At 41.5% G+C, this 13,674-nt stretch overlaps 1 protein-coding gene across 1 annotated transcript in view; it reads left to right on the top strand.

Moving 5' to 3' along the window:
• Positions 1-1,200: 1,200 nt before the first annotated feature.
• The window catches only part of LOC134802480 (oxysterol-binding protein-related protein 8), a 65,452-nt gene continuing 52,978 nt past the window's right edge, over positions 1,201-13,674 (top strand). Inside the window, exons 1-8 of the mRNA XM_063775159.1 lie at positions 1,201-1,370; positions 2,856-2,919; positions 3,918-4,027; positions 4,582-4,755; positions 6,813-6,899; positions 9,028-9,172; positions 10,337-10,457; positions 12,996-13,093. Coding sequence (XP_063631229.1) covers positions 1,251-1,370; positions 2,856-2,919; positions 3,918-4,027; positions 4,582-4,755; positions 6,813-6,899; positions 9,028-9,172; positions 10,337-10,457; positions 12,996-13,093 — 919 coding nt within the window. The 5' untranslated portion in view covers positions 1,201-1,250. The remainder of the gene's footprint in view (positions 1,371-2,855; positions 2,920-3,917; positions 4,028-4,581; positions 4,756-6,812; positions 6,900-9,027; positions 9,173-10,336; positions 10,458-12,995; positions 13,094-13,674) is intronic.

Here is a 13,674-nt window from a genome sequence, read left to right as displayed (position 1 = left end):
ACAGAGTTTTATCAGTGATTAAGCAACGTAGCAGGAAAATTTGTTAAAAACACATAATTTAAGGAAAATTATCGAAATAACTGTGACACTATCACTTAACAGGCAGAGTTTAAATAATGAAATATAATATATGGTTACCAGAGGTTTTCTATCGTTGGGGTTCCGTACCGGGGTAAAAACGGGACCCTATTACTAAGACTCCGCTATGGGTCTGCCTGTCACCAGGCTGTATCTCACGAACCGTGATAGCTAGACAGTAGAAATTTTCACAGATGATGTATTTCTGTTGCCGCTATAACAACAAATACTAACAACAGAATAAAATAAGTGGGGCCCCGATACAACAAACGTGATTTTTTTGCCGTTTTTTGCGTATTGGTACGGAACCTTTCGTGCGCTAGTTCGACTCGCACTTGGCCGGTTTTTTTAATACTGCCCTGCTAAGCCAAATAGCCCTATCTCAAAAGAAAATTCATTGCTAACTTATACTTGAGTTTCTATTACATTTTCAAAATATTTTGGTTTTGAGATAGCGCTATTCGGCTTAAGAGGGCAGGATATATGACATCTATTTCAGGTACAAAAAAAAATATTTAGCTATGTCAGGTTATTTTTTTATTTTTTATTTATTTACTCAAAAAATACACAGTAATCCATTACACATATTTTTTCGCCAAACTGCATGACAGTTTGTTGGCGAATGACAGTTTGTTGGCGAACATTGAAATTATATTTGTTTGTTACAGGACAATGAACCTTATCCCTCACCCCCTGTGATCATAATCTTCCCTACCATTCCATTATAATGTAAATAACTCGCCATCTACCATTCCACACAAAAGGCAAACGCTATATTTACATAGAAACTTCTTATGATAGTTGCAATAGTAAATTTAAGTAAATAAATATATTTTCTATATTTTATAGAATTTTCCGAAAGTGCCACTGACAGATATAAATACGATGTAAGTTATAATCTCTTCATGTATTAAAAAACGGTGTTACATGTTTGTATTATAATTAAAAAAAAACTATATTCTAGTCCGAATCTACGTAAAATAAATTAAAAATCTTTACAGTACTTACTTATTTATATCTAATTTCCACTCTATATTCCATCACATTATATACGTAAAATAAAATACCACCTGTTTTCCACTTACCTAATTACCACGACCTCGTAATTCCTAATCTACAAACTAATTACCACGTCTAATTACCAGCACTAACCGTGATGTGCTGACCTTACGATGAGTTCCTCCCCAGCCCTCGAGCCTTCCTCCCCCTCTACCACCACCCCCTCGTCGCCTGCGTTGCGGCCGCCGGAATACCCGCCATTCCAAACGTCGACGCCCAATTATATCGCGAAGGTAAGTGTCTTATGACTCCTATGACGACCGGTCTGGCAAGTCTGTGGGTCTGGCCTAGTGGGTAGTGACCCTGCCTATGAAGCCGATGGTCCCGGGTTCGAATCCCGGTAAGGGCACTTATTTGTGTGATGAGCACAGATATTTGTTCCTGAGTCATGGATGTTTTCTATGTGTTTAAGTATTTGGTAGTATATTATTTATCTATATATATCGTTATCTGAGTACCCACATCACAAGCCTTATTGAGCTTACCGTGGGGACTTAGTCAATTTGTGTAAGAGTGTCCCTATAATATTTATTTATATATTTATGCATTGGCATAGCGTGAATTAATCTGGCCATGGGCGAAAAGCGAAAACCACATCTGCGAGGGCCTTTTCAATGTGTTTTCCCAAGGTAATAAAAAGGTTGGCATTGCGAGGCCCCCCTAAATGCGAGGCCGTGGGCGAAGGCCCCATTCGCCCAGGCCTAGCTACGCTACTGCTCCTTTGAAACGGTTACGGAGAACACGAGGTCACTAAACATAGATGCAATTTCACCTGTAAAAAGATACGCCGCGAGCACTATGGGGTTTCATCCTACACCAATTCATACAAATTGGCGTAGGATGCAGTTCAGATGAGCTTCAGATTTTTATAGATATTTTTCATTTAAATTTATTACAGGTCGTAAAGTGGATACAACGGAAATTGCCTATCACGCTTGCATACTATATTACTACAGCATCTATGTCTGGGCACCTTAAACTGTATTATAATATGCTTAATCTTGAAGTTAGAGGGGGTCTGTATACATATAAGACTTGACAAATAGAGCAATTACTACTGTGTTGTTGTTCTCTGTAAATATGTCTGTATTCTATAGATCGACCGCTTAAATGAGTCCTCGCCTGCGCGGCACGGGAGCGAGGGTAGGACGCGTGCGGGGCGGGGAAGGTGCGGGCGCCGTACGCCTGCCCCCGCACCTTCCCCGCCACCCTTAGTCGTCCTACCCCGTTGCCCCCGTACCGCGCAGGCGAGGACTCATTTAAACGGGCGGACTATAACTGCCACTGCCTTAAAGAAAATGTGTAAATAGTGGTGTAGTCTTTAGAAAATAGCCGAATTATTTATATAAAAGTTGATATATTCTTGTAAACTGAGCAAGAATTCTCCACGATAAAGCCAATCTTTGCTTTTATAAATATTCTCTTTCAAGAAAATGTCAGCGGGTCAAACATTTTCAATACATGTCTTCCATTTTCAAACGTTTCTCTTTTTTATTTATTTAGTTTAGCCTAAAGGGCCCCACAAATTACCAGTTCGCCGGACGATATCAGCCTGTCAGTTATTCGGAGCTGTAAAATTTTGCGTTTAACTGACAGGCTGATATCGTCCGGCGAACTGGTAATCTGTGGGCCCCTTAAGTATGTCCCACTGCTGGGCAAAGGCCTCCCCTCTTTCCCGCCACTTGGCTCTGTTTCACTTTTATATTGCAATATTTCAGAAGCCGAATAATCCGTCGCTGAACGTGATATTGCCGGCGCCGGCGCCCATCACTCCCACATACGGTTAGTAATCATCTTCAGTTTCACCATTCATTTGTGACGTTATCAACCAAAATGTACCACATTGTCGGTTGTCGATAAGGTTGATTTCATATTGAATATATATGGAAATGGCGGCTTATTGACAACCAACAATACCCTTTTGGTTGAAAATGGCACATTTATTCAATTATTTAGGGTTTTTTCGAGAACATGTAAAAACCAATATTATGAGTGTCCGTCTTGGCTCTACTTATAACAAATTTTCGGTGAAAGAAACCGGACATGGGGAAACTGGACTGATTACAATGGTGCCTTTTTTCCTTCGTGAGTTTGATGATTAAATGGTAGGTACTCTCTTATTACAAGCTTTTATTTACTTTCACCTGACCGTTGTCTGTAATCAAATCTTGCAAGTTAAATTTGATCCACTTCCCGGTTTCCGATTGAGCTGAAATTTTGCATACATACGTAAGTCGGGTGACAATGCAATATTATGGTGTCATGGAGCTGATCTGATGATGGAGACCGGAGGTGGCCATAGGAACTCTGTGATAAAACAACGAAACCTAATTGTGTTTGGGGTTTTTAGAATTGTCTCGATGAGTATTAGTTGCCTGTGGAAAGAAAAGTACAGTCAGCGATAAAAGCTTGTACCAAAAATGAAATTTTTGCCAAAAACTTATTTAGTTTCACCTGTCCCGTTGTCTGTCTGGAATCAAAACTTGCAAGTTAAATTTGATCCACTTCCCGGTTTCCGATTGAGATGAAATTTTGCATGCATGTATAAATCGGATGACAATGCAATATTATGGTACCATCGAAATGATCTGATGATGGAGACAGGAGGTGGCCATAGGAACTCTGTGATGAAACAACGCAACCTACTTGTGTTAGGGGTTTTTAGAATTGTCTCGATGAGTATTAGTTGTCTGTCGAAAGAAAAGTACAGTCAGCGATAAAACCACCAAAAATGAAATTTTTGCCAAAAACTTTTTTAAGTTTAACATTGTGATTTCCAGGCGAGCCGACGCTAACGCCGCCCCCGCGCTCCCCCGGCGCCGCGCACTCCCCCGCCACCCCCGCGGCCGGCGACCGCCACCACCCGCCAGACGGGACCTCGTCCGATAAGGTACACCGACCGAATGCATTCAAAATATAACCCTAAACTGAATGTAGTACAGTTCTGACAACCGCTGAAAACCTAGAAAACGATTCCCATGAAAGACTTTGTGAAATGGGAACTCTTATGTTATTGGCACACCTTTAGACTTTAGAGTCTAAATTATTTATGAAATTCTGTAGTCCAACCGTATTGAAGCTCATTGTCTTGACACAATGATCATACATGGTTTAAGAGGCAAGATTTGAAACTGTTCAAATCATAAGCACAGAATAAGTAATGTACTACCGTACAGAAAGGACACTTCCTACAAAACCGAAGTTTAACAGCGATTCAGGGTCGAATCATGATATCCCTTTTGACTATTTAGGGTTGTCAAAATTCAAGTAATTATCTTATCTGTGGTCGTGCACGCAAAGGGACGTCAAGTTGTGTCAACTAATAATTGCTCGGAGCAATGCTGAGCCGAACGGAGCCGAGTTTGCCCGAAGTCAGGAGTGTCTCCCCACTGTCATAAGACTCATAAGTCGTTTTTTGTTGTTAAAAGTTCCTTTATATTCCAGTCGTCAGAAACAGCGGTAGGCGGCATATCGCGAACGCCGAGCACCGCGCTATCCCGCAAAGAAAGTTATAAGGCCCAGAGACAACACTATAGGAGGGAGAAAAAACGAGCTGCGACTGCGTTACTGCACTCTATAGAGGACCCATCGGTTGTAGTGCTCGCTGATTGGCTGAAGGTAAGAATGTATTATAGTAAATAAAGTTATAAGGCCCAGAGACAACACTATAGGAGAGAGAAAAAACGGGCTGCAACTGCGTTACTGCACTGTATAGAGGACCCTTTGGTTGTAGTGCTCGCTGTTTGGCTGAAGGTAAGAATTTATTATAAATAAAGTTATAAGGCCCAGAGACAACACTATAGAAGAGAGAAAAAACGAGCTGCAACTGCGTTACTGCACTCTATAGAGGACCCATCGGTTGTAGTGCTCGCTGATTGGCTGAAGGTAAGAATTTATTATAAATAAAGTTATAAGGCCCAGAGACAACACTATAGAAGAGAGAAAAAACGAGCTGCAACTGCGTTACTGCACTCTATAGAGGACCCATAGGTTGTAGTGCTCGCTGATTGGCTGAAGGTAAGAATTTATTATAGTAAATAAAGTTATAAGGCCCAGAGACGACACTATATGAGGGAGAAAAAGCGAGCTGCTACTGCGTTACTGCACTCTATAGAGGACCCATCGTTTGTAGTGCTCGCTGATTGGCTGAAGGTAAGAATTTATTATAGTAAATAAAGTTATAAGGCCCAGAGACAACACTATAGGAGGGAGAAAAAACGGGCTGCAACTGCGTTACTGCACTCTATAGAGGATCCCTCGGTTGTAGTGCTCGCTGATTGGCTGAAAGTAACACTATTTATATAATTTGAATAATGAATAATGAATAATGAATAATGATTTATTGGTAAATAGTTATTTACACGTCATAGTAGGTACATTATGATATTATACAAGGTTGTAAACACATTTAAACTTATACTTATTTACATAGCATAATTTTAACTTAACATGTTATTAAATAACTTCAGTTTTCATTTTGCATTTTAATTTCCTAATTTATGATTGGGCCAATGACTTGTAGTCGGAGAAAAAATCATCTATTTTATAACAAGCTAATTGTATTAATATAGCCTTTAGTTTCCTAACAAACATCTTATCGGTTGGTGTTTGTTTTATATCATCATTCAATGTGTTATATAGTTTTATCCCGAGTACGTATTTCAAAGATATATGTAACTCCGTATAAGATGAGTAAAGTGTAAGGAAAAAACGTGCCTCGAAAATCAAGAAAAGGTTATACTCGAATAGATGGCGCCACACCTTTGGCGTTGGCACCGCTTGATAAATAACAATTTTAACACATATCAGTGAAAGAACATGAGTCAAAATCATATGGCGTTCTAAAAAAATATATATATATATTTTGATATTATACATTTTCATTTTTAGTTTTAATCCTGTGTCGATAGATGGCAGTAAATTTACTGTGACTACAAAATTTACTATGACAATAACTCTCTATACACTCTATTCTCTTTGACTATATGTATATATACAGATATACACTACAATATGAAACACTTTATGTGTTAGAATCTGTCTCAATATGACTCTGGAAAGGAAAGTGTAATCGGCGATAAAATTCTTATCAAAAAATAGTACATTATTGTCGAGGCTCGGAAGTAGCTACTTGCAGGCTGAGGATTCGTTTTAAACGGACGACCTTGGGAGAGTAGCCTTCCAGCCGAGTCATATATAGTGCTTTTCTCAAAAATGGTGCAAGAAATATAAATATCATAGAAATATTTTACAAAAGCAACGTTCTTACGTATATATTTTCACAGAAAAAAGTAGAAACAATTGTAAAAATTAGCTTTGCCGCCTTTTTATTTTTTTAATAAAAAAATAGAAGTGTATTTTTCTGCCGAAAATACGCCATCCTATTTGAGACAGCTAAATAGTCGCGGTACTAATCATCTGTTTGGCTGTTTAATGGGCCTGTGCCTTCATTTGATATGGCCATTTCAACTTTTAAAAAGTTTGGAACTCGACAAATAATGGAATTTGTATGCAACATTGCAGTCCCAAAATCGAGACTGCAATGTTTTTAACTTTTTAATTTTTGACTGACCATAAACTACGCGCTTCGCGACCTATTTTTTAAACGGCAAAGTCGACTTTGCCGTCCATTTTTGAGAAAATGTATTTTTTTAACAATAATCATTAATTTTCAGGTCCGCGGCTCCCTGAAATCATGGACGAAGCTGTGGTGCGTGCTCAAACCTGGTCTTTTGTTGCTCTACAAGAGTTCTAAGGCAAAGGTAACTATTGCTAAGGTAAATCACTTCACATTCCATCTTAATACTTACATCACTGTAGTTAAATCTACTCTGTATCTTTAGGTATTTAAATAAAAGTAAACAAAATCTACCCTCAAATGGCTCCTTAAGCCAGTTGAGGGTAGATGGAAACATTACACGATCAAATAATGTAGGTTAAAGTCAGGTCGTTCAGTGACAGATCCAGGTGGTTTTGTATTTGGTTGGTTAGCCAATAAATGTTATAACTACCCGAAAATTTACATATTGTTTGTTTACTTTTATTTAAATACCTAAAGATACAGGTGTCGTCTTGGGTCGTCCCATTCGTTTTTCGTCAAGTTCTTAAATTAGTCCTATTCTGCTTTCGTCACTCATTCTACATTGAAAGCCACCGACGATTGTGATGAATGTAGAATGAGTGACGAAAGCAGAATAGGACTAATTTAAGAACTTGACGAAAAACGAATGGGACGACCCAAGACGATACTAAAATACAGACTATATTTGCACTTAATTTCATCTTCCTCGCGTTGTCCCGGCATTTTGCCACGGCTCATGGGAGCCTGGGGTCCGCTTGGCAACTAATCCCAAGAATAGACGTTGGCACTAGTTTTTACGGAAGCGACTGCCATCTGACCTTCCAACCCAGAGGGTAAACTAGGCCTTATTGGGATTAGTCCGGTTTCCTCACGATGTTTTCCTTCACCGAAAAGCGACTGGTAAATATCAAATGATATTTCGTGCATAAGTTCCGAAAAACTCATTGGTGCGAGCCGGGGTTCGAACCCGCGACCTCCAGATTGAAAGTCGCACGCTCTTACCGCTAGGCCACCAGCGCTTTTCACAAAGGAGGATATATAAACGTCATTTTGTGATCATTGACCTTAAATAACTTTATTATGGGACTTTTGACTGCCAAACACGTCAACTGACGCATAGGTACAGCCAGGGGTGCGAAACTCCTCCCTTCGGGCAAACTCGGCTCCGTTCGGCTCAGCATTGCTCCGAGCAATTATCAGGGTTGACACAACTTGACGTCCCTTTGCGTCCACGACAGATAAGATAATAGCTTAAATTTTGACAACCCTAAATAGCCGAAAGGGATATTAGAAAGGGACATCATGATTCGTCCCTGAATCGCTGTCAAACTTTAGTTTTGTAGGAAGTTTCCTTACTGTACGGTAGTACTACTAGTACTATAGATGGTCAAGCAAATCTTGTCAGTAGAAAAAGGCGCGAAATTCAAATTTTCTATGAGACGATATCCCTTCGCGCCCACATTTTTCAAATTTGCCGCCTTTTTCTACTAACAAGATCTGCTTGACCAACTATATTATTTATTCTGGCCCAATATCAACGTTCGTGCATTCCGAAGGTTTCACGATGACGCGCCGCACAAGATAGGCGTATTAGACAACCGCCTACCGCGATTGACAACCGGTTTGGCCTAGTGGGTAGTGACCCTGCCTGCAAAGCCGATGGTCCTGGGTTCGAAGCCCGGTAAGGGCATTTATTTGTGTGATGAACACAGATATTTGTTCCTGAGTCCTGGTTGTTTTCTATGTATATAAGTATGTATTTATCTATTTAAGTATGTTTATATCGTCGCCTAGTACCCATAGTACAAGCTATGCTTAGTTTGGGGCTAGGTCGATCTGTGTAAGTGTATTTATTTTAATTATTTATTTATATTAGGCGTGTCGTTCATAAGGTTAATAACGCCAAAATAAATGTGTATAGGTACTTGTTTCCAGCTAATGATTAAAAAAATCTATAAATTATTATTTCTGTAACTTTTCTTCTTAAAAAATAGGCTTTCTACTCATCATCATCATATCAGCCTTTTATCGCCCACTGCTGAGCATAGGCCTCTTTTCGAGTACGCTACTTCCCGGTCCCGAGCCAATCTCATCCAGAAGTGACCCGCAGTCTTCCGAATGTCGTCCACCCAACGAGCCAATGGACGCCAGGCATTCCTTTCGTCTGTAATCGGCCACCATTCCGTTAACATTTTGGCCCAACTGCCATCACTATGCCTGGCAATGGCAATATGTCCCGCCCAGCTCCATTTAAGTTTGGTAATGACGTATCCGTCTTTCTACTACAATGTCAACTTTTTTGTCAACAGAGCAGCCACTGGGTTGGCACCGTCCTGCTAACCTCCTGCCAAGTGATAGAGCGTCCAAGCAAGAAGGACGGGTTCTGCTTCAAGCTGTACCACCCCCTCGAGCAGAGCATCTGGGCGCCGCGCGGGCCCCACAACGAGACCATAGGTACCTCTACTTGTCTAGACCACTGGGAACAGTCCTGATCTGCCAAGTGATAGAGCGTCCAAGCAAGAAGGACGGGTTCTGCTTCAAGCTGTACCACCCCCTCGAGCAGAGCATCTGGGCGCCGCGCGGGCCCCACAACGAGACCATAGGTACCTCTACTTGTCTAGACCACTGGGAACAGTCCTGATCTGCCAAGTGATAGAGCGTCCAAGCAAGAAGGACGGGTTCTGCTTCAAGCTGTACCACCCCCTCGAGCAGAGCATCTGGGCGCCGCGCGGGCCCCACAACGCGACCATAGGTACCTCTACTTGTCTAGACCACTGGGAACAGTCCTGATCTGCCAAGTGATAGAGCGTCCAAGCAAGAAGGACGGGTTCTGCTTCAAGCTGTACCACCCCCTCGAGCAGAGCATCTGGGCGCCGCGCGGGCCCCACAACGAGACCATAGGTACCTCTACTTGTCTAGACCACTGGGAACAGTCCTGATCTGCCAAGTGATAGAGCGTCCAAGCAAGAAGGACGGGTTCTGCTTCAAGCTGTACCACCCCCTCGAGCAGAGCATCTGGGCGCCGCGCGGGCCCCACAACGCGACCATAGGTACCTCTACTTGTCTAGACCACTGGGAACAGTCCTGATCTGCCAAGTGATAGAGCGTCCAAGCAAGAAGGACGGGTTCTGCTTCAAGCTGTACCACCCCCTCGAGCAGAGCATCTGGGCGCCGCGCGGGCCCCACAACGAGACCATAGGTCTGTTTTTCTTTATTGTCTTAATATAGACTGTCAATTTCATTTGAGGCGGATTTTATATGGAGTCGTGGTACTTAGATTGATGCACCACCCTCTATATTAGCACCCTCGATATTTGTTCCTAAGTCATGGGTAGACTGTTTTCTATGTATAAGTGATGATCCTTCCGGCCGATTTCGACCATAGCGACCACTTCGACTCCTACTTAGCTCGGCGCTCGTGCGCCCGGATATGGCTGACGCCGCTCCTTGAGGTGCACATTGAGGGCACGTGAGGACACCAGTCACATAGTGGTAGGGAATGGAAGCAGGCTGATGTATATCGTCGCCTAATACCCATAGCACAAACTTTCCTTAGTTTGGGGCTAGGTCGATCTGTGTAAGTTTGACCCCAAATATTTATTTATTCTGTGTGCACAGGTGCGGTGGTGCAGCCCCTCCCGACGGCGCACCTGATATTCCGGGCCCCCTCGCAGGCGGCGGGGCACTGCTGGCTCGACGGTCTCGAACTAGCCCTCCGCTGCAGCAATGCTATGCTCAGGTACCTATGACCTCGCGGACCCCGTGACAAGGGGGTGCCCATTCATTACGTCATCTATTTTGTCCCCCCCCCCCCCCTAAAACCATCCAAAAATCATGCTTCGAATGACCCCATTTCCTCCTACGTCATGCTACCATCATCCGATGTCCAGTGTTTATTCTGTGACTCGGTCAATAACTTAAGTATTTTTTTATCACTAGATGGCGCTTAATGCTGACTTATCTGTGTCGATATTTGGCATTTTAAAGAACCGCAAGAATAGAAGTTTTCTTCTGTACCAAATGGGCCAAATTCCATACGGCATTTGTAATTGGTGGGTCCATCAACTTTCATTTGTAGCTAGTTTGCTGTATAATTCGATCTCTAAAGTCCCGATTTAATGTGTATTCAGGTCATTCGCTTTCGAATGTCGGGTAATTTGACGACCGGTCTGGCCTAGTGGGTAGTGACCCTGCCTATGAAGGCGATGGTCCAGGGTTCGAATCCCGGTAAGGGCATTTATTTGTTTGATGACACAGATATTAGTTCCTGAGTCATGGTTGTTTTCTATGTATATAAGTATTTATATATTATATATATCGTTGTCTAAGTACCCACAACACAAGCCTTCATGGGCTTACATGGGCCACATGGGTGGGGCTTAGTCACTTCGTGTAAAAAAAAGTCCTATAATATTAAAAAAAATAATCTAACAACGGAAATTGTTCATCTTCCTCGCGTTATCCCGGCATTTTGCTACTGCTCATGGGAGCCTGGGGTCTTTGTCGTTGTCCTTGGCAACTAATCCCGAGAATTGGCGTAGAAACTAGTTTTTACGAAAGCGACTGCCATCTGACCTTCCAACCCAGAGGGGAAACAAGCCCTTATTGGGATTAGTCCGGTTTCCTCACGATGTTATCCTTCACCGAAAAGCAACTGGTAAATATCAAATGATATTTCGTACATAACTTCCGAAAAACTCATTGGTACGAGCCGGGGCTCGAACCCGCAACCTCCGGATTGAAAGTCGCACGCTCTTACCGCTAAGCCACCAGCGCTTCCGCGCAGTTTCCGTAAAAACGGAAATTGATATGATAGAATTATGAATGATTTTCGGAATAACCCGACAATCAAAAGTCATCCTATACACCCGAATACACACCTGACGTACAAAACAAAAGTTGATAGACCCTCCAACTCATTACTATTATTATAATAATTAAAACGAACTATAATAGTTCGTTTTTTTAGCATTAGAAAAAAGGTAAACAATATTGACTTATTTTTTTATTGAACAACATTTTTGAAAAATAAGTCACTGCAAGTATGTAACAACTATGAATCATATACGATTATTTTTTAATTATTTATTATTTATTATTATTTTGCTTTCATAAGTAACAGTTACTGATTTTTAGGGTTTTGTACCCAAAGGGTAAAAACGGGACCCCATAACCAAAACTCCGCTGTCCGTCTGTTCGGCCGCCCGTCTGACTGTCTGTCTGTCTGTGTGTTACTGGAGCACCCATACAACAAACGTGATTTTTTTTGCTGTTTTTTGCGTAATGGTACGGAACCCTTCGTGCTCGAGTTCCACTCTCACTTGGCCGGATTTTTAAAAAGCGTTTTTCAAATAAAAAACGCGTCAAGATCGCATAGTCTTATTCTAATGCTAAAAAACGAACGAAACGAATGGTAAATTGCGTGAACTGTAAGGGGCAGTTCATGATCCCCGTTGCTTATTATTATTTTATTACTGAACTCTAAATCATAATTAGATTCCAAAAAATGTTGCCACTGCAATAATTTGTTTGTAAAAGGGACTGTCCATAAATGACGTCATCTTTTTTTGACGATTTTTGACCCCCCCCCCCCTCAAATCATACAAAAATCATGCTTCGAATGACCCCGTTTCCTCCTACGTCATGCTACCATCATCCGATGTCTAGACCCCCCCCCCCCCCCCCCCTAATTTGAAATGACGTAATTTATGAATAGCCCCAAATAGTAAATTCCTTTTTATAAATAAATACGCTTAGATAATTTATTTATTGGTAATTTTACGCCTACGATTTAAAAAAGAACTTTTATTTACTTATTTTTACATAAATACAAGACGCGCTAGTAAAAAGTGGCAACATTGTCTTACTTTTTTTGGAATCTAATTATGATTTAGAGTATATATTTAAGTAATGAGTAATGACCATAGAATAGGAATCCTCTAGACGGAGTTTAGAGCAATTATTTCATGAAACCGATGCTGCCAGTGCCAATACAGGGGTGCGGGGGACGAGGTGAGCGAGGTCCCGTGCCGTGATTGGTCCGTTCAAAGACACGGACGTCACACAAAGACACTTGACTTGAAAATGGAGTAAAACTACCGTATATTGTGACTGAGGGGGTAGCGCTACTATGCTCAGTCTGGAGGATGTCTTGTCTGTGGTAATGACACTCCCTCGTTTTGTTCTGTTAAAATCGATGCAAAGTTAGCTTAGACGAGGCTCCTCACTGTCGTGTAAAAATGAACCTTCCTCCACTAAACTTAAGGTCTATTCTTAGGTGTTCCCGTTCCCGTCCGGAGCAGACGGTACCCGACGCGCCGACCACAGACACTAATATATCACATGAAGAGCTCGAGAAACACTTCAACGAGCACGGTAAGTGTTGAATGAATGAATGATGAATGAATGAATGATTTTATTCACTTGAATACATATACAGCGCATGCACTTATATACAATATTCTGCCATTTGGCATGTGAAACTTGGAAATGATATACATATTCAGAACAAAAGGCCCTAGCTATGCTTTCACACAACAGATACAACTTGAATATTTACAGTATTTACACATACATTACACAAAATTTCACAATCTAACCTTTTGGACGCCAATGACCGATATATCCGCAGGTCCAACGCCAAAGACGGATTAATCGGTCACAGACCACAGAGCAACACAGACCTACGTGCATATGCATAAAGTTCAATTTCAGTTTTCACACTTCGGTGACGTGGCGTCCGAGTGACAGCTTTTGTGTTTGACACGGCGTCGAAAAGGTTAATAGTATATTAAGATATAAGTGCGGATAGTGGAAAATTCGCACGTGTATCGTACAACGTTTTACAGCCATATGGCGCTTTATATTTTCGATATAGGCACGTAAAGTACTAAGAAGCACCATATGAACTGTAGTATATTACGATACAAGTGCGAAAAGTAGGAAATAGAATAGGG

This window comes from Cydia splendana, chromosome 24 (genome assembly GCF_910591565.1).
Source record: "Cydia splendana chromosome 24, ilCydSple1.2, whole genome shotgun sequence".
Classification (NCBI taxonomy): Eukaryota; Metazoa; Arthropoda; class Insecta; order Lepidoptera; family Tortricidae; genus Cydia; species Cydia splendana.
Note: the sequence above shows the minus strand (reverse complement) of the source record. Positions and strands in the feature narration are given on the sequence as shown.